The sequence below is a fragment of the Narcine bancroftii genome, chromosome 2 (genome assembly GCF_036971445.1).
Source record: "Narcine bancroftii isolate sNarBan1 chromosome 2, sNarBan1.hap1, whole genome shotgun sequence".
In the NCBI taxonomy this organism is placed as follows: Eukaryota; Metazoa; Chordata; class Chondrichthyes; order Torpediniformes; family Narcinidae; genus Narcine; species Narcine bancroftii.
The window spans coordinates 33,982,936-34,002,285 of record NC_091470.1 but is presented as its reverse complement, the minus strand read 5'-3'; the positions used below and the strand labels follow the sequence as shown (position 1 = coordinate 34,002,285).

Below are 19,350 nucleotides of genomic sequence, written 5' to 3'. Positions count from 1 at the left end.
CTCTCTCTTTCCCCTTCCCTCTCTCTCTCTTTCCCCTTCCCTCTCTCTCTCTCTTTCCCCTTCCCTCTCTCTCTCTTTCCCCTTCCCTCTATCTCTCTTTCCCCTTCCCCTCTCTCTCTCTTTCCCCTTCCCTCTCTCTCTCTCTTTCCCCTTCCCTCTCTCTCTCTCTTTCCCCTTCCCCCTCTCTCTCTTTCCCCTTCCCCCCCTCTCTCTTCCCCCCCCTCTCTCTTCCCCCCCCTCTCTCTTCCCCCCCCTCTCTCTTCCCCCCCCTCTCTCTTCCCCCCCTCTCTCTTCCCCCCCTCTCTCTTCCCCCCCCTCTCTCTTCCCCCCCCTCTCTCTTCCCTCTCTCTCTCTTTCCCCTTCCCTCTCTCTCTCTCTTTCCCCTTCCCCCTCTCTCTCTTTCCCCTTCCCCCTCTCTCTCTTTCCCCTTCCCCCCCTCTCTCTCCCCCCCCCTCTCTCTTCCCCCCTCTCTCTTCCCCCCCTCTCTCTTCCCCCCCCTCTCTCTTCCCCCCCCTCTCTCTTCCCCCCCCTCTCTCTTCCCTCCCCTCTCTCTTCCCCCCCTCTCTCTTCCCCCCCCCCCTCTGCCTTTGGACAGGCACCCAAAGAAAATGTTGGGGATTGGTGAAGGGGCAGTGGGAGGAGCACAATCCCAAAAGTAGGAGGTAATAGGTGAATGAGGGAGTGAGGACACACCAGCAAAGAGGGGGGAAGAGAGATGGATCTCTGAATGGAGAGGGAAGGGGGTAGAAAGTTGGAGAAAAGAAGACAAACAGAAAGGGAAGGGAGGGAGAACAAAGAGTAGGCTAGTCGAATCTGGAAAAGTCAATATTAATGGAGAGTGCCCAGATGGAAAATCAAGTGTTGTTTCTCCAATTTATGAGTGGTCTTGCTGGGATAGTACAAGGCCATGGACAAACTTGTCAGCATGGAAGTTAGGCATGGAATATACCTTTTGTTGGTTTGAAATCCTCCCCCAGCCATTCTTCCTGTTCTTTGCTTATTCCTTGAAGAGGGGCGCAGACCCAAAACTTGAGTATTATAACTTTACCTCCTATGGACACTGTGAGTCTGGTTGAGTTCCTCCAGCATCTCAGTGTGATTTTACTACAATCACAGCTGGGAGGCTCTGCGACATCTGGTTTTCCTAAGCAGTTTGATCTCAGAAGCTAAGCAGGTTCAGGACTGGTCAGTACTTTGAGGAGAGATTACCTGGTTACACCAGGTGCTGTAGGTTTCTGTGAGAGGCGCTGTACAAAGTCGTGACTCTCTGTGTGCCTTACAGTAGACAAAAGTTAAAGAATTTCATGTATGTTACATTCTGAATGTAGTATTTTGTGACAATAATGGAACCTTTACCTTTATCTGCAGATTTTGTGTTTCAACCTTTTTTAAAAAGTACAGCTATTGCTGATATTGTGTGGGGAACATGGTGGCCAGTTACCACCATGAATGTTCTTGGTTATTGTTTTATTGGATTACTGCCCCTACCCCCTTAATGGTAACAATGGGATCTTTCACAAAGACATCAATTTAACATCCCGTCTGAAAGACCAAGTCCAGTCACAGGAGAGACATCACAGAGGGATTAATCCATTGGATTTCACCAGTTAGATGATCATATTCAGAGCTAGTTTCTGTAACCATTACAACTGAGCAATTTTTTCTACTTAAAAATGTAACATTCAGCTTTTGTATATTCATGTATTTTTTTTTAAATTTTGCCAGTGGTCTTTGGTTATTTGAAAACCAACCATGACCTCTATCATAAAGCTGACCGCCATTTCTGGAGTACAGGAGGAATCTGCCCTTTGCTATTTGCTGCAGGTGGATGAATTCCGCTTTCTACTTGATTGTGGCTGGGATGAAAGCTTTTCCATGGACATAATAGATGCACTGAAAAAGTAAGTAAAATGTATTTGTAACAACTTGTTTTAAAACTGAAGGCAAGGCTGTTGCAGCTCAGGGGAAATCATAGCATGGCGAAGATTTGTAGGAATGCAGAGATCTTGATGGCTTAAAAGGTTAGCAAAAATTACAATACTGGCGAATAAAGCCGTGTAAAAATCTTGATAGAGTTGCTTGACCAATGTGTTGAAGGATAAAATTGACCTGCTGCAGGTTAGTGTTAGTAAAAGGTTTCTCGAGAGTTTTCATGCCTACTGCACCGTTCTATAAGATCTTTGATCATCTCTCTCAACACCAAAACTGTCCCCTATTTCCAGAACAATATCCAAAAATCTATCAATATTCAATTGGTCAGTGGGGTGTAATTGGACGGCTTCAGCCGGTGGGCTGAAATGGCCTGTTACCATGCTATGTGCATGTTGAAATGTCAGTTTTGAATGTTAATGAATGACTGAGCCTCCACAGCTCGGTAGAAATTTCTTTAAAAAAAATTCAATATTAAATGGGTGACTTATTTTGAGAGTTAATTCTAGCCAAAGGTTTTTGTGTTTTAGTAAGGTTACCTCTCACTCTTCCAAACTATAGATTTAGCTACCTTACTCCCTGCTCCTATGACATTTCTGCTGTCCCAGGAAGGAGACTGATGAATCTTTGTTCCGCTTCCTCCATTGGAGTCTTTCCTATTTTTACGATCAAAATTGTATTCAATACCCAGGAACAGTGTCACCAGGGCTTGTATAATTGTAGTAAGATGGTGTTACTCCTGTCTTAAATGCTGTACTCAAATCTTTGGCACTAAATATCATTTGCCATCCTGCTGCATCTGGCTTTTAGTGAATTGTGCAGAAGGACACCCATCATTCCTTTATGAATTATTGTAAAACAAGCTCAATATTTCTGTTTCTTCCACCACCATGAACTTTTTCAAATTTTTGCTTATTGTACACCACATTGAAATAATGCCTACTCAATCTGCTTCTCTATGTCTTTCTGAAGCTCTGTGTCTCTCTGTACACCACATTGAAATAATGCCTACTCAATCTGCTTCTCTGTGTCTCTCTGAAGCTCTGTGTCTCTCTGTACACCACATTGAAATAATGCCTACTCAATCTGCTTCTGTGTCTCTCTGAAGCTCTGTGTCTCTCTGAACACCACATTGAAATAATGCCTACTCAATCTGCTTCTCTGTGTCTTTCTGAAGCTCTGTGTCTCTCTGTACACCACATTGAAATAATGCCTACTCAATCTGCTTCTCTGTGTCTTTCTGAAGCTCTGTGTCTCTCTGTACGCCACATTGAAATAATGCCTACTCAATCTGCTTCTCTGTGTCTCTCTGTACACCACATTGAAATAATGCCTACTCAATCTGCTTCTCTGTGTCTTTCTGAAGCTCTGTGTCTCTCTGTACACCACATTGAAATAATGCCTACTCAATCTGCTTCTCTGTGTCTTTCTGAAGCTCTGTGTCTCTCTATACACCACATTGAAATAATGCCTACTCAATCTGCTTCTCTGTGTCTTTCTGAAGCTCTGTGTCTCTCTGTACACCACATTGAAATAATGCCTACTCAATCTGCTTCTCTGTGTCTCTCTGAAGCTCTGTGTCTCTCTGTACACCACATTGAAATAATGCCTACTCAATCTGCTTCTCTGTGTCTTTCTGAGGCTCTGTGTCTCTCTGTACACCACATTGAAATAATGCCTACTCAATCTGCTTCTCTGTGTCTCTCTGAAGCTCTGTGTCTCTCTGTCCACCACATTGAAATAATGCCTACTCAATCTGCTTCTCTGTGTCTTTCTGAAGCTCTGTGTCTCTCTGTACACCACATTGAAATAATGCCTACTCAATCTGCTTCTCTGTGTCTCTCTGAAGCTCTGTGTCTCTCTGTCCACCACATTGAAATAATGCCTACTCAATCTGCTTCTCTGTGTCTTTCTGAAGCTCTGTGTCTCTCTGTACACCACATTGAAATAATGCCTACTCAGTCTGCTTCTCTGTGTCTCTCTGAAGCTCTGTGTCTCTCTGAACACCACATTGAAATAATACCTACTCAATCTGCTTCTCTGTGTCTTTCTGAAGCTCTGTGTCTCTCTGTACACCACATTGAAATAATGCCTACTCAGTCTGCTTCTCTGTGTCTTTCTGAAGCTCTGTGTCTCTCTGTACACCACATTGAAATAATGCCTACTCAATCTGCTTCTCTGTGTCTCTCTGAAGCTCTGTGTCTCTCTGTACGCCACATTGAAATAATGCCTACTCAATCTGCTTCTCTGTGTCTTTCTGAAGCTCTGTGTCTCTCTGTACGCCACATTGAAATAATGCCTACTCAATCTGCTTCTCTGTGTCTTTCTGAAGCTCTGTGTCTCTCTGTACACCACATTGAAATAATGCCTACTCAATCTGCTTCTCTGTGTCTCTCTGAAGCTCTGTGTCTCTCTGTACACCACATTGAAATAATGCCTACTCAATCTGCTTCTCTGTGTCTCTCTGAAGCTCTGTGTCTCTCTGTACACCACATTGAAATAATGCCTACTCAATCTGCTTCTCTGTGTCTCTCTGAAGCTCTGTGTCTCTCTGTACACCACATTGAAATAATGCCTACTCAATCTGCTTCTCTGTGTCTCTCTGAAGCTCTGTGTCTCTCTGTACACCACATTGAAATAATGCCTACTCAATCTGCTTCTCTGTGTCTTTCTGAAGCTCTGTGTCTCTCTGTACACCACATTGAAATAATGCCTACTCAATCTGCTTCTCTGTGTCTCTCTGAAGCTCTGTGTCTCTCTGTATGCCACATTGAAATAATGCCTACTCAATCTGCTTCTCTGTGTCTCTCTGAAGCTCTGTGTCTCTCTGTACGCCACATTGAAATAATGCCTACTCAATCTGCTTCTCTGTGTCTCTCTGAAGCTCTGTGTCTCTCTGTACGCCACATTGAAATAATGCCTACTCAATCTGCTTCTCTGTGTCTCTCTGAAGCTCTGTGTCTCTCTGTACGCCACATTGAAATAATGCCTACTCAATCTGCTTCTCTGTGTCTTTCTGAAGCTCTGTGTCTCTCTGTACGCCACATTGAAATAATGCCTACTCAATCTGCTTCTCTGTGTCTTTCTGAAGCTCTGTGTCTCTCTGTACACCACATTGAAATAATGCCTACTCAATCTGCTTCTCTGTGTCTCTCTGAAGCTCTGTGTCTCTCTGTACGCCACATTGAAATAATGCCTACTCAATCTGCTTCTCTGTGTCTTTCTGAAGCTCTGTGTCTCTCTGTCCGCCACATTGAAATAATGCCTACTCAATCTGCTTCTCTGTGTCTTTCTGAAGCTCTGTGTCTCTCTGTACACCACATTGAAATAATGCCTACTCAATCTGCTTCTCTGTGTCTCTCTGAAGCTCTGTGTCTCTCTGTACGTCACATTGAAATAATGCCTACTCAATCTGCTTCTCTGTGTCTTTCTGAAGCTCTGTGTCTCTCTGTTGACTCACATTCTCATCTAGTTTTATGACATCAGCAAAATTGGAAATTTTATGTTTGGTCCTTCTCAGCTGAGTAGGAATCAGAATTTATTGTCAGGAACAAGTCATGAAGTTCAGTGTTTTGCGGCAGCATTCATTATTATAACCATCTTACGACATTGCTATACAAATTTTTTTTTAAATAGTGCACAAAAAGTAAGGTTCCGATTATTCAGGAAACTGATGGCAGCGGGAAGAAGCTGTCTTTGAGCCGCTGAGTGCTTGTCTTTAGGCTCCTGCACCTTTTCCTGATAGTAACAGAGTGAAGAGGGCATGGCTTGGGTGGTGGAGATCTTTGAGGATGGAGGCTGCTTTTTTAAGACACTGCCTCATGTAGATGTCATCGATGGAGTGAAGTCTGGTGCCTCTGATGTCGCAGTCCGAGTTAACAACTCACTCGAGTTTATTCTTGTCCAGAGAGTTGGCGCCTCCATACCAGGCAGTGATGCAACCAGCCAGAATGTTCTCCGTGGTATACCTGTAGAAGTTTACAAGAATCTTTGGTGACATGCTGAATCTCCTCAGATACTTCACAAAGTATAGATGCTGGCAAGCCTTCATTGTGATTGCATCAACGTGGAGTCAACAATTTATCACCTTAGCAATCTTCAGTAATATTCCCTTTGACCCATCCATTGCTCTACTACTCTTTTTGCCACTCAATTCGTTTTTCTTGCTTTCCTGGTTTTTATAAAGGGTATCCTGACTTGAAACGTTAGCTGTAGTTTTCCTTCCATAAATGCTGCCTGACTTGTTAAATATTTTTCTGCAAACTTTAATTTTAGATTTCCTACATTCATATATTTCAAAAATTATTTTTAATTAGCCAGTGATATTTATTTTTTAAATATTGATTATGCTGAAATTTTCAACCCTCTTTACGATATATCCTCTCTATACCATCTCTGAAAAATTCAAAGTTTTAAGGATCTGTTCATTGATGATATTTTGCATCATTTAAACAGATTACTGCTAAATTTAACTTGCCCAAATCTCCAATCTTTAGATATTTGCAAGTTCGGCATTTTCTCGAATCACAGGTTTCTAATTTCCTAAGAGAATCTGAATCAAATTTGTAGATGAGTTTTTTCGTTTAATATCTGTTATTTACGATAAATTGTTAGGTTTAAATCAGACTTTGTTAGTTAAAATTAAAAAAATGCTTGGGGACAGGATTTAAATTTCACTGTATGTGGATTTGAACACGCTTCTTAAGTTGGTTAATAGCTCTTCGTTATGTGTTGGACATTGTCTATTACAATTCAAAGTGGTACATGGAGTGCATTTGTCTAAGGCAAAATTGTCTCATCTCTCTTCCAATATGACTCCCTGGTGTGACAGGTGTAAGAGCGGAGAAGCGTCATTAATTCAGATGTCCTAGTCTATAAAAATACTGGAGAGATGTTTTTCATACTTTATCAAAATTTTTCAACCGAATCCTTTGGTGTACAATGGGAGGGAATGATTCTTCTTTATCTTTGGTTCAGAGTCGTGCCATTTATTTTGCCTCTCTTTTGGCGAGGCTTGCGATTTTACTTAAATGGAAAGATACTGCCCCACCTACTCATGATCAGTGGTTGCATGACATCATGACCTGTTTGAACATGGAAAGAATTCGTTATTTAATGAATAATTCAGATACAAGATTCCAGAAGTTATTGTGGTCATTTATGACTTACTATCTGACTTTTATAATTTTACTCCAATATAATTAAATTGTTTGACTTGTATCTTTTCCATGTTCCTTTTTTTTTAACCTTCATTTTTCTTTTAATACTAGTTATATATAGCATCTGGCAATATGGTTAGGTAAGGGGTTTGAGTTTTTCTCCTCTACTATTTTCTTTCCTTTTTTTTAATATTATTCTTTTTTTTTGTACTATTTAGAATATGAGTTACAATTTATGTATGTTAGTGATTGTTACACTCCCCAGCAGCAATTGAGAGACACATAAATGAATCGGTTAAGTTTAACACAAAATTTATTAACAAACTAACAATAATAGAATTAACCTGATAAACTTAACACATGAACACCAGCCTTATAAGAACAACGGATTATTATATGGCGTAGATGGGGGGAAAAAACCCCAGACCATTACAGTTCAAGCTCAAATGCCCCAAAAAATCAATAAAATTCCCAAAACAAAAGCCCCAAATCAGTCACATTAAGTCTGTCAGTCAAGAACGAACAGCTCACAGATCTGGTCTCCAGGCTTGGGATTATTTGTTTCCTTGACCACTGATCTTTTAGTTTGAGGCTATATCCAGATGACTGTGGTCCCTATGGACTTGCAACCCTGTCAGGGGAACACGAGACTTGCTTAAGTTTCAAATGTGGCAACAACCACCTTTACTTACTTCACCTGGAATTTTCACAGTGACCAAATGGTCACCACACGAGGTTCACTCCCCTGAAGCCCTCGTTTGGGCTACCAAGTGACCTTCCGTCACGCGAGTCTTTCAAATCCCTCTTTAGGGTTAACAAGTAACCTTCTGTCACGCAAGTTCTTTCCTTTGGACACCATTGCTTGAGTGGTCCCTGACTCCTGCCACATGAAGTCCTCCTCTTGAAAGGGAACTAGTCTGTCCTACACACACTCTGGGTATCAGAGTTCCCCAAACTTCTGTCAGAACAACAAAGCTGGCACCTGTGGACAAAGTAGCTCAGTCCTTTTTCCAGTAAGCACACTGACATACAGCTCCAGATGGCAATACTAGCACCCGTGAACAAAGCAACTCAAAATGTGGCTTGCTGAAGCTGCTGGGTAGGCATGCACAGTCAGACCAACTGTCTGACTGCCTGGAGTCCAATCCAACAACTAACCTCTTCGAAACCAGCACACTGGGCTTTTTAAACTGCCCAGTGCATGCCTCCAGCTTTCCCCATTGGTGGAGAGAAGTTAACAACTACAGGCTGATTCTCCTGCAAGCCCACAGGTTTCCTGTTAATTCTTTTAGACAAATTATATGATCCTTTCCTCCGAACAAAGTTCAAAATTAAATTTTTCTTTAAATCAAAATGTAGATGACACTTTCCTTATTCTAATATATCCTAATTTCAATGTATCATCTTCCAAAGTGTGAGCTGCGATATCCCAAATTTAGATCTCTTTAATCCAATAAATCAAACTCTGTGGCTGTTAATTTATGTAGTTTTAGTTCATTGATAAAACTGATAAACATTTTGTATAGCTTCACAACAAGACTTTCATAATGGTGAATAACAAAGCATTACTGTATAATAGAGATACAAAGATATATAGAGAAATAAGAACTTAGGTACAAAAATATATCGAGATACAAAGCTTAAAGAAAAATTTCTCCTGCTCACGCTTCCTTCACATTTTGTAGAATGAGAGTTAGCAGTTAGCCTGGGCGGATATTACAACATATAACATCATAGTCACTATGGTAACACTACAAACAATAGTTCTCTTAAAGAGACAGACACAAAATTAACTAAGAATCAAAAGCACAAGGTTTTAACCTTTATGCTTCCAGTGTGTGGTTCCCTTGCTTTGACGGCTGTCAAATTTCCCAAGTGGAAGCCCAGCACTATTACAGCTCCTCTTCTCTCTCTCTCTTTGGCTTGGCTTCGCGGACAAAGATTTATGGAGGGGGTAAATGTCCACGTCAGCTGCAGGCTCGTTTGTGGCTGATAAGTCCGATGCGGGACAGGCAGACACGGTTGCAGCGGTTGCAGGGGAAAATTGGTTGGTTGGGGTTGGGTGTTGGGTTTTTCCTCCTTTGCCTTTTGTCAGTGAGGTGGGCTCTGCGGTCTTCTTCAAAGGAGGTTACTGCCCGCCAAACTGTGAGGCGCCAAGATGCACGGTTTGAGGCGATATCAGCCCACTGGCGGTGGTCAATGTGGCAGGCACCAAGAGATTTCTTTAGGCAGTCCTTGTACCTTTTCTTTGGTGCACCTCTGTCAAGGTGGCCAGTGGAGAGCTCGCCATATAACACGATCTTGGGAAGGCGATGGTCCTCCATTCTGGAGATGTGACCCACCCAGCGCAGCTGGATCTTCAGCAGCGTGGACTCGATGCTGTCGACCTCTGCCATCTCGAGTACTTCGACGTTAGGGATGAAAGCGCTCCAATGAATGTTGAGGATGGAGCGTTCTAGGAGCCGTAGGTGATGCCGGTAGAGGACCCATGATTCGGAGCCGAACAGGAGTGTGGGTATGACAACGGCTCTGAATACGCTAATCTTTGTGAGGTTTTTCAGTTGGTTGTTTTTCCAGGTCCTTAACAGTGATATATGGAATATCTTACTTACTTTGTGTAACTGTCTATACAATCTCATTAAATTGTACCTTTTTAGTTTGTATAAGTTCTTTATTAAAATCAATAAAAATATTTTAAAAAGGAAATTTCATATGAATAATGTCACTAGATTAAGACCATTTTATCCCACCTTTGGACCATTAATTCAACCAATATGATGGATGGTCAGAAAATGTGGAGCAGGATCTTGGCTCAGGTTGCCAGGGATAGTGATGGAGTTGATAACTAGGAAATTTGTGGCAAAAACTGAAGACTGTGTCTTTGCTTTTTTTGGAGGAATCTGAAGTTTAAAGTTTTGTTGAACACACAGGAAAGATAGATAAACTGAATTTGCATGATAGTGAACGCTCATGAGGCTGATTGGCCAATTCTAGTCTCTACCCAAAAGCTACTTGTTGACTTGTCTATTGTTTATTGACAACATGATCCTACTCCATATTTTCTTGAAGGAGTCAAAGATGGGTTAGGACCATTCTATCCAAAGACTTTCCTCTCCCTTGTGCATTAAAATTGGAGAGTCCAAATTGCATCTTTAATAGAACAGTGTGCCCAGGCCCAAAATGTTTAAATTTAAATTTAGATGTGCATCACAGTAATTCAGCCCACGCCGGCCAATTACACCCAATTGACCTACAACCCCCCGGTAGATTTTGAAGTGGGGGGGGGGGAGAAAACTGGAGCTCCCAGAGGAAACCCATGAAGATACTGGGAGAGTGTACAAACTCCTTACAGACAGCATGGGTCCCGATCACTGACACTGTGACAGTGTTGCATTAGTCACCATGCTATCTATGCTGCCCCTGGAAGGGAAATGTTGGTTACCCTTTACTTCCTGTGGATGCAGTGTTACCTGCTGAGTTTCTTCACGTTTATGTATTCATTCAACCCCAGCATCTTCAGAGTTTCTTGTTTAATTTTCTTGGTATTCTGTTATAAATGTTTGAGTTTCAAAGTCGGTACATTTTTCTGCACATCTGTTGTAAAGTTGCTTTACAACTATGACATGAAATATTTGATTACAGGAGTAAGGATATCTTATTACAATTGTATTGGCATTCAGTGAGACTGCACCTGAAGTGTTGTGTGTAGCTCTGGACTCCTTACCTAAAAAAGGATTTACTTGTGTGCAGTACCTCTGACTGCAGTTAAAATTCATAGATTGTGCTGAGGATAATGGTTTTGTTAGATCAAGAACAATTGAAGAGATTGTGTCTGTATTCTTTGGAATAAAACTTGATCACATTAAAACACAAATTTCTTGAAGGTCTCAACAGGCTCATGCAGGGAAATCCATTTCCTTGACTGAGGAATCCCAGGCTGGGCTGTATTTTGAGAATTAGCGGTCTGCCATTCAAGACTTGAGAGAGATGATTCAGAGGGTGGTGGGCCTTTAAAATTCTCCACTCTGATGGTTATGGAAGCTTAGTCTTTGTCTCCATTAAGATCGAGATCATTAGATTTGTGGCCCTGAAGGTTTTTCGGATGGTGGTATAAAATCAGTTGTTGCCTTGACAACTGGCTGAGCAGGCTCAAAGAACCTAGTGGCCTCCCTACTATTCCTATTTCATCAGTTACATCATGAAGATTTATTTCTTTGGATTAATTTGGTCTTGTTCATTTTATCTATACTGTTTATTATTTTTATACTTTAATGAAGTCCTAGTCCAGATTAAAAATAATAATTATTGTATTATTCAAGAACACAAACATGAGATTTTATAATATTATTATGCACATCCAGCCATAAACTTCAAACCATTACTTTTCACTAGAGTTGGACACTGAGTTTTGAACCTCAGCATTGAAACACAGAGTCACAGATGAGCGGGATGTCTGATACTCGCCCATCTGACTTTCCACTGACTTCTTGGCTAGCATCATTGGGATTTCAATCCTGAGTAAAAGTGCAGGGAGTTGGTTAGCTTATTTTTCTTCTTTTTGTTTTATGTCAATGTTTTTTATTTATTTCTCAGAAGTTAAGGTATTTTTATAAATGATTTTCAATTGTAATTTAAAAATTATGCCCGCTTGAACTTCATTTAAAAAGTTGAAAAACATTTGAAAAAATTCAAAGACCTTTGATAGGAGTGAGTTATCCAAAGACCATCATGGAGTTGGGGATGGGATCTCAGGGTACACCACCAGCAGGTATGTTTTTGAGGTTGGAATGACAACTTAGCTGACACAGCGTTGGTAATCGAGACAAGCAGGCACTATTGGTAACAAGTTCAAGCAGCAAACCAGGTCTGTACAGTCCAGTACAGTTATATTTTATGATATCACTCCTTCCTGTTTAATAATAAATTGCATTTCTTTTTGTAGGTATGTTCATTTGGTCGATGCAATCCTACTTTCTCATCCTGATCCATTACACCTAGGAGCACTCCCTTATGCTGTTGGAAGGCTGGGTTTAAACTGCTCAATTTATGCTACTATTCCTGTTTACAAGATGGGGCAGATGTTTATGTATGATCTCTTTCAGGTAAGTTCATTGATAGCAGTCTGTGGATGGAATTGATCTTCATGTGTGTTTAAAATCTTAGCTTTGTCAGGAGCCAGCCAAAAGTGATTAAAAGGAGATGCAAGGGGCACCAAGTCTTGGTCTTAATGTTTTTTTCTTAAATTATGCATCGATAATACCTTAAGATTGTAAGGCTAATTTAAGATAATAGGTTTAAAATTAAGTTCTTTAAGATATAATTTCATACTATGAGGTTGTAAATCAGTTTAATTTCTTGTTACAAGTCTCGGCACAATACCGAAGAGTTCTCTCTGTTTACCTTGGATGATGTAGATGCAGCATTTGACAAGATTCAGCAACTGAAATACTCACAGATTGTCAACTTAAAAGGTATGGTCTGAAGACCTGGGTAATGAGGCTCAAGTTCAATTTATTAACATAAGGAAAATAATTTTTTGCTCTTGGTAGAAAAGGTTGGCATCATTGTAGTTCTAATCAATAAATTTATGGCTCTAACCCATCTGCAATGTGGGTCTTAAATCTCAGCTGGATCTTATGAAGATGTAGCTCTGGAGACTAGGGGCCTCATCCAGAAAAAAACCTTGAATGTATGGCATTCTTCTCATCAATTGCATGTATAAAAACTTTAATGTTTAAGTGCAATCACTATGGAATGCATAAACCTCACTAAATGGGGAAACTGTCCTGAGTCACAACAGGTGCTGCCAGCTCTATTACTGTAATGCCAAATGGCTCAATTTCTCTGAGGTTCAAGTCTTTTGGATTTGGAATACCTTGGAGTTATGCATTTAGTTATGTGACCAAAAGACTGCAATAAATTATGGTTCAATCTATTTATTTTATTTTATATCATGTATTTTTACTTTTGCTATATAAAGGACACAGTTTGACCTTCTGAGTTTCTCCAGCATAGTGTTTTTACTTCAACCATGGTGTCTAACAGATTTTCATGTTTTACTTCTATTTAAGAATCCAGTGAGTTGTTTACCTTGCACTCGATTGTTGAATTTCTTAATTTCGGTCTTGTATTTAGGTAAAGGACATGGTCTGTCCATAACTCCATTACCTGCAGGTCACATGATTGGAGGAACAATTTGGAAAATTGTGAAAGATGGCGAAGAGGAGATTGTGTATGCAGTTGACTTTAACCATAAGAGAGAAATGTAAGAAAGATTTTTAATATCACCTTTGCGAACTCACACATTTTCTACTTGTCAAAACTTGTATAAAGCATTAGTTAATATCTTAAAAGTCATCTGAAGAGATCCAGGCTATATATGGAGCAATGTGCCTTTAATGTTAAATGATTCTTGCGATAGACCACAACATATCTGGCCCATATTCTGAAATCTTTGAACTTTGATTTCAGATATGAAATCAGACATTTTTCTTATAACATGGACTCTTGTACTGGACCCCTAGTGAGATCAGATTAAGAAATTTCTATGGACAATATTTCAAGTAATCATCTGTTTTACCTCTTAGACACCTGAACGGATGTTCACTGGAAATGATTAGTCGTCCTTCATTACTCATCACAGATTCTTTCAACGCCACCTATGTTCAACCCCGAAGAAAACAACGAGATGAGCAATTGCTCAGTATGTATTTTTCAACAACATATAATCTCAAAAATCAGAAATAATGGGATTTCTGCCCAAACAAGACTAGTACAGTTGCCATATTCAAACAGCAGTTAGTATGTTTTAGAACAGCTTCTAAATTCCTTTGCTTTTATGCAGAAGTTGGGGAGATTTTTCATTCAATTCTGTTGTATTTCGGAATCACGTTGCCCTATTAATATTCACAGTAAAGATGTTGATTTGGATCAAAATTTGTTTGTAGTTCTCTATACTGTAAAACTGAGCATTTTGCAACGTACATCAACCAAATTCGATCTTTTTATTACTGTAATAAAATTTAAGTGATGGTGACTAGTTGTGAATCTGGCAACTCTTGCATGTTTTTTGTTAATTTAGCCAAATAGTTGTGTAAGCCCTGCTATTTTCAGGGTTAAAAACAAATTCACCTATGTGTTGAGCAAATCGCCAAGGAATTGGGAGATCTCTTTAAATTAGACAAAGTTCTAGTTTTCCTTGCATTTATTGGCAATCTTAAAAGTGCCAGCCTTATGAATCATTAATTAAAACCACACAGAGATTTGAATTTGCTTTTATTATTTCTTGATACTATCAAATTTGTCTTTATACTTCATAGTAATGGGAGATAGCATTACTGGATTTTAACAATTTCAATACTGATGATAATCCAGCTGCCTTGGGATTTTGTTAGTGCTGGACTAACAGATTTTCTGAAGTATTGGATATTACTCCAGTTAATACACCAATCCACTTTTATTTCACCTTTGATAAGGAATAGTAAAATTTTCAGTGAAAATTGTGAATTTAAGCTTGTTAGCATAGATTGAGCCACAGTGAGTTTAAAAGGAGCAGGAAATAGAAGCAGTTGAGTTTCATCTTATAAACATTCACCTTGTCAAAACAAATGTGCTGTACGAACATCCCTGTTCCTGACCCTCACTTGGACTGCAGATCCAGCCTATTGTGCAGACACCCAACTCCAACCATACATCTGAATCTCACTTTACTTGCACTCTGGATCCTTGGCTCACATGTTGGGATTTCCAAATAAATACAAGATGGTCTAAATTTTAATGTAATTAGACAAGGCATAATTAATGGCTGTGTACTAATGATGATTCTAATGTAATAATTGTTCGAAATGTTGAAAGAAACAATTTTTTTCAAGCTTCTAGAATTAAGAGTTTAAACACCTATAATTATTTTGTAGAATTCAATTGAGTTGAAAGTTATTTTGATTACTATCTTTCTTAACTCTTTGTATAGTCTTTTGAAGATCATGTTCTTGTGGTGATCCAAAATAAGTCTGTATAAATGGATAAATACATAAATATTTTAAATTAGTAGAATGCTTTAATCTTTTAATAGAGCATTCCCATTTAATATTCAGAGAAGAAAGAAACAAAACCACTTTTGGGGTTGTGGCGACAACTAGGGGTAGGTGGTGGAGGCTCTTTCAATAGGGACATTTAAAAGGCTTTTCAATAGTCATGTCATTGTAAGAAAAATAGAAGGTTATGGGTGTGAGGTAGGGAAGGATTAGTTTGTTGTGGAGTGGGTGTAAATAGATCAGTACAACATCATGAAGTGAAGCGCCTGTACTGGGCTGTGACGTTCCATGTGAAACAAGATGGAAGAGAGAATAGCAAAAATACAGACAGTATCACAGAGTTCTCTTGATCCATTTCAGAAATATAAAAAGCAGTTTCTTAGGCCTTCAGTAGAGTTGAAATATGTGGATAATATTTGAGCAGAATTATAAACATGCATGCAACAAAAGTGTAACTTTTAAAATTTCTGTGTTGATTGGTGTGTCAATGTCAGCATTGTTAGAGCTTCTTTCAATCCCAGTGATTTTGCCCTACAGCAAATGTCCTAGAAACTTTGCGTGGTGACGGTAATGTGCTGATCGCTTTGGATACAGCTGGCAGAGTCCTGGAACTAGCTCAACTTTTGGACCAAATTTGGAGGACAAAGGATGCTGGGCTGAGCGTGTACTCTCTGGCTTTACTCAATAACGTTAGCTATAATGTGGTGGAGTTTTCCAAATCACAGGTTTGTCTGACAGTTTTCATTTTGTATTGGTGTTGGTATTATAGAATAGTTTCATGGATTTATTGGATCAGAGCTCAGATTTTTTCTCTTAAATGCCTGGCACAATTACTCAAAAGGTTACAGTAGAAGGATAGAGGCCATTGGTATGTTTTACACAAAATTCTTTTTCTCCATTTTTATGTCTTACACAAAATCACTAGTGAGAGAAGTTAATGCATCATCAGTCTCTCAAAATCCAAAAGCTTGTGTGCATTTGAGGAATGAGCCATTTAGCCAGCTTTAGCTGCGTCTGATTGTAAATAAGGTCAAGGTACTCAGCATTTGTCTTTCAGCCAAGTATCTACTTTCTAAGGAGTCTGAGAACATTTGGCAAGATGTCAAATACTATAATGATATCTGTGTGAAGTACTGCTTCAAGAGGTAGTGATGTCAGCTAACATCATAAATGACCCTCATCACCCTCACCATACTCTCTTCTCAGTGTGACCTTCAGCCAGAAGGTACAGAAACCTGAAATCCTGCATCTCTAGATTCAAGAACAGTTTTTTGAATCTTCGTGTATCAACTGATCCTACTATGACAGATAGAAATCAGATGGTAGATTACTGTTCATGATTGATTTTGTGCTTCAAATCCATTCCTTTCATTCTTTAAATGGAATCACTTTTATACATACAATAGGCTTTTCTCTGATTGTTGATTTCATGATGCTTTAACAAAATAATAATTTTTAATCTTGGGGTTTCCATTAGCGGTGTTTTCAGTTATGGTAAAACTACACATTAGTAAACTTATTTTGAAAGAAACTTGGTGTAATTGTTATCACCCAGCTTTTTGACATTTAAAAAAATATATATTTCTGGGAATATGTCTATAAATGTTCTGTGGTTGAAATGAAAACATGGGTTCAAATCATTTTATATAAAAATATAATGTGCATTAAGAAATGCTACAGAATATGTTGAGTTAGCACAAGGATGTAATCATACAATACTGACTTAATTATCCCATTAATTTTAGGTAGAATGGATGAGCGACAAGTTGATGAGATGCTTTGAAGACAAGCGAAACAATCCCTTTCAATTTCGTCACCTTTCTTTGTGCCACAGCCTTTCGGATCTGGCTCGAGTGCCCAGTCCAAAGGTTGTGCTCGCCAGCCAATCCGACATGGAATGTGGATTTTCACGTGACCTATTCATACAGTGGTGTCAGGACTCAAAGAATTCTGTGATTCTCACATACAGAACAACACCAGGCACACTGGCCAGATATTTGATAGACAACCCTCTCACCAAAAAAATGGAAATAGAGGTAATGATGCAAGCGTTTTTTTTAAAAAAAAGACTACAGATTGAAATGAGAGTTGTTATTCTTTTGTTAATGAAAATTCTGTATTGTAATGTAATCACTGTAAATGAGGGAAGATTGTTTTAGTCGATGATGATATAGGGTTCAGAAATTCCCCATGGGTTTTGCAGACTTGTAGCATCCTCTGTCTTTGAGCCAGCAATCAACTCCCAAGTATCCACACCTGTAATTCATTGGATTCTGAACAGATGCACTAAAATAAGTGACATAATTTTCCTTATATTTTCTTCTCCCACAGGAGAATTAACTTTACTCTCAGGTTCACTTAATTCATGGAGAGATGCATTGCTGCCACATTCTGCATCCCCTGTTCAATGGCTTGACACTGTAGTTAAACAGTATTTTGTGGCATCCAGTTATGGTATTTTTATTGCAGTTCATGATTGTTCAGTGTTATCTGTAATTATACTGTATTAATTTTATCTTTAAATATCCAAATGCATATAAATTAAAAAAAATATTAACTAAGCACTGAATAAGAAACTCAATGTTAAGTACTTAGGGGAAAATTGAGTAATATCCGTTCAATCAAATATTGAAGAATTAATTTTCTTTTCTCTGGTTAATAACTTTAAATTTCTCTTGTATTATTTTTGCTGGGTGACATGCCTCAATGTTTTAAATGTACCTGTGACAATAATGTTTATTAATAGATTAGACGTCGTGTAAAATTGGAAGGGAAGGAATTGGAAGAGTATCTGGAGAAGGAAAAACTTAAAAAAGAGGCAGCTAAAAAACAGGAACAAGAGAAAGAGTAAGTAGAAAGGTTGTATTGTTGAACCATTGTGCTTGAGATTTTTATTTTCTTTGCTCACTTTGGAGGTAGAATTCTATCGGCAGTTACTTGGCAAGTCAGAGGAGGTGCTATTCTGGGGCTTAGGTTGTGCTTTGCTTGAAGGGTATTGAAGTGCATAGAAGGGTAGTGGGAAGACTGAGGTGATATGCAAGTGGAAACTTGTATTCATTCTCGTAGTGGAGAAAACTGACAGACTTGGCTTACAGAATCTGTCAGTAAGCCAGGGGCTTCTGCATTGGGCAATGCAATGTGGAAGTTCCATCCTTCATTTGAGAAGGCTAAATGCAGACATTACTTTTTGGAAGTGGTGCCATTTTATGTTTTCAATAACTGAAACAATAAAATGCATTTTTCTATTTATGTACTTGTGAATATATGAAGCTTTAATAGAAGTAAGACTTTGCACAGGATAACTGTAACAAAATGGCAACTGTGCACATTCAGAGCCAAGGTTGGAATTCTTAAACTGTTTGATCAAAATTCCAACATGCCTAATGCGTAATATTAGTTAAAGCTGTATGTGTGGCATTATGTTTTTGTTTAGAACTACTTTAATAAAGTCTCTGATTGGATTTTCCCTGCAGGCGAGATGTTGACTCCAGCGATGAGAGTGATGTTGAAGAAGACTTAGACCAACCGCTGACTGGAAAAGCTAAGCATGATCTCATGATGAAAAGTGAAAGTAGTCGCAAAGGCAGCTTCTTCAAACAAGCTAAAAAATCTTATCCCATGTTCCCGGCTACTGAAGAGAGAGTGAAGTGGGACGAATATGGAGAAATAATAAGGTACTTCCATCTTAATGGTAAAAAAAATCTATCCTAACAATCCTCCCCTTTGAGGAGATGGTTCCAGTTGAGATCCATTGCTTTTAAGTATTCTAACTATGGTGGGAGATTGTGCTTTAACATAGCCACTTCATGTATGATTTTGAAAGCAATGGATACATGATACATGGAGTTGTGACACTTGTGTTTACCATCTTTTGGTTTTTGATTGTTTCAAGAAAGTGTTCCCCTGCAACCCTGATTGGTTTTCTTGCATCGAACCCTGCTTGGTTCTCTTCTGTAGTTTTCCCATTGCCTACAAACTTTAACCACGTTGACCATGGAGTCAATTAACAATTGACTTATTTTAATGTTGTACATGACTGTGAACTTGATTGACATTGCCTACTTGTATTTTGCAGCATTCATGATGTGCTACAATGAAGTAAAGCTGGTCTGGATAAGTGATTGAAACAAGGAAGTCTGCAGGCGCTGTAATTGCAGTAAAAACACAAAAGTGCTAGAGAAACTCAGAAGAAGGGCTCAGGTTGAAAACATTGGTTATATATGTTTGCC

At 39.1% G+C, this 19,350-nt stretch overlaps 1 protein-coding gene across 1 annotated transcript in view; it reads left to right on the top strand.

Moving 5' to 3' along the window:
• Window positions 1–19,350, top strand: part of cpsf2 (cleavage and polyadenylation specific factor 2) — a 32,884-nt gene that overhangs the window by 644 nt on the left and 12,890 nt on the right. Inside the window, exons 2-10 of the mRNA XM_069916231.1 lie at window positions 1,726–1,901; window positions 12,031–12,190; window positions 12,454–12,559; window positions 13,224–13,353; window positions 13,676–13,791; window positions 15,659–15,846; window positions 16,867–17,157; window positions 17,868–17,968; window positions 18,595–18,795. Of these exons, the coding sequence (XP_069772332.1) occupies window positions 1,753–1,901; window positions 12,031–12,190; window positions 12,454–12,559; window positions 13,224–13,353; window positions 13,676–13,791; window positions 15,659–15,846; window positions 16,867–17,157; window positions 17,868–17,968; window positions 18,595–18,795 (1,442 nt within the window). The 5' untranslated portion in view covers window positions 1,726–1,752. The remainder of the gene's footprint in view (window positions 1–1,725; window positions 1,902–12,030; window positions 12,191–12,453; window positions 12,560–13,223; window positions 13,354–13,675; window positions 13,792–15,658; window positions 15,847–16,866; window positions 17,158–17,867; window positions 17,969–18,594; window positions 18,796–19,350) is intronic.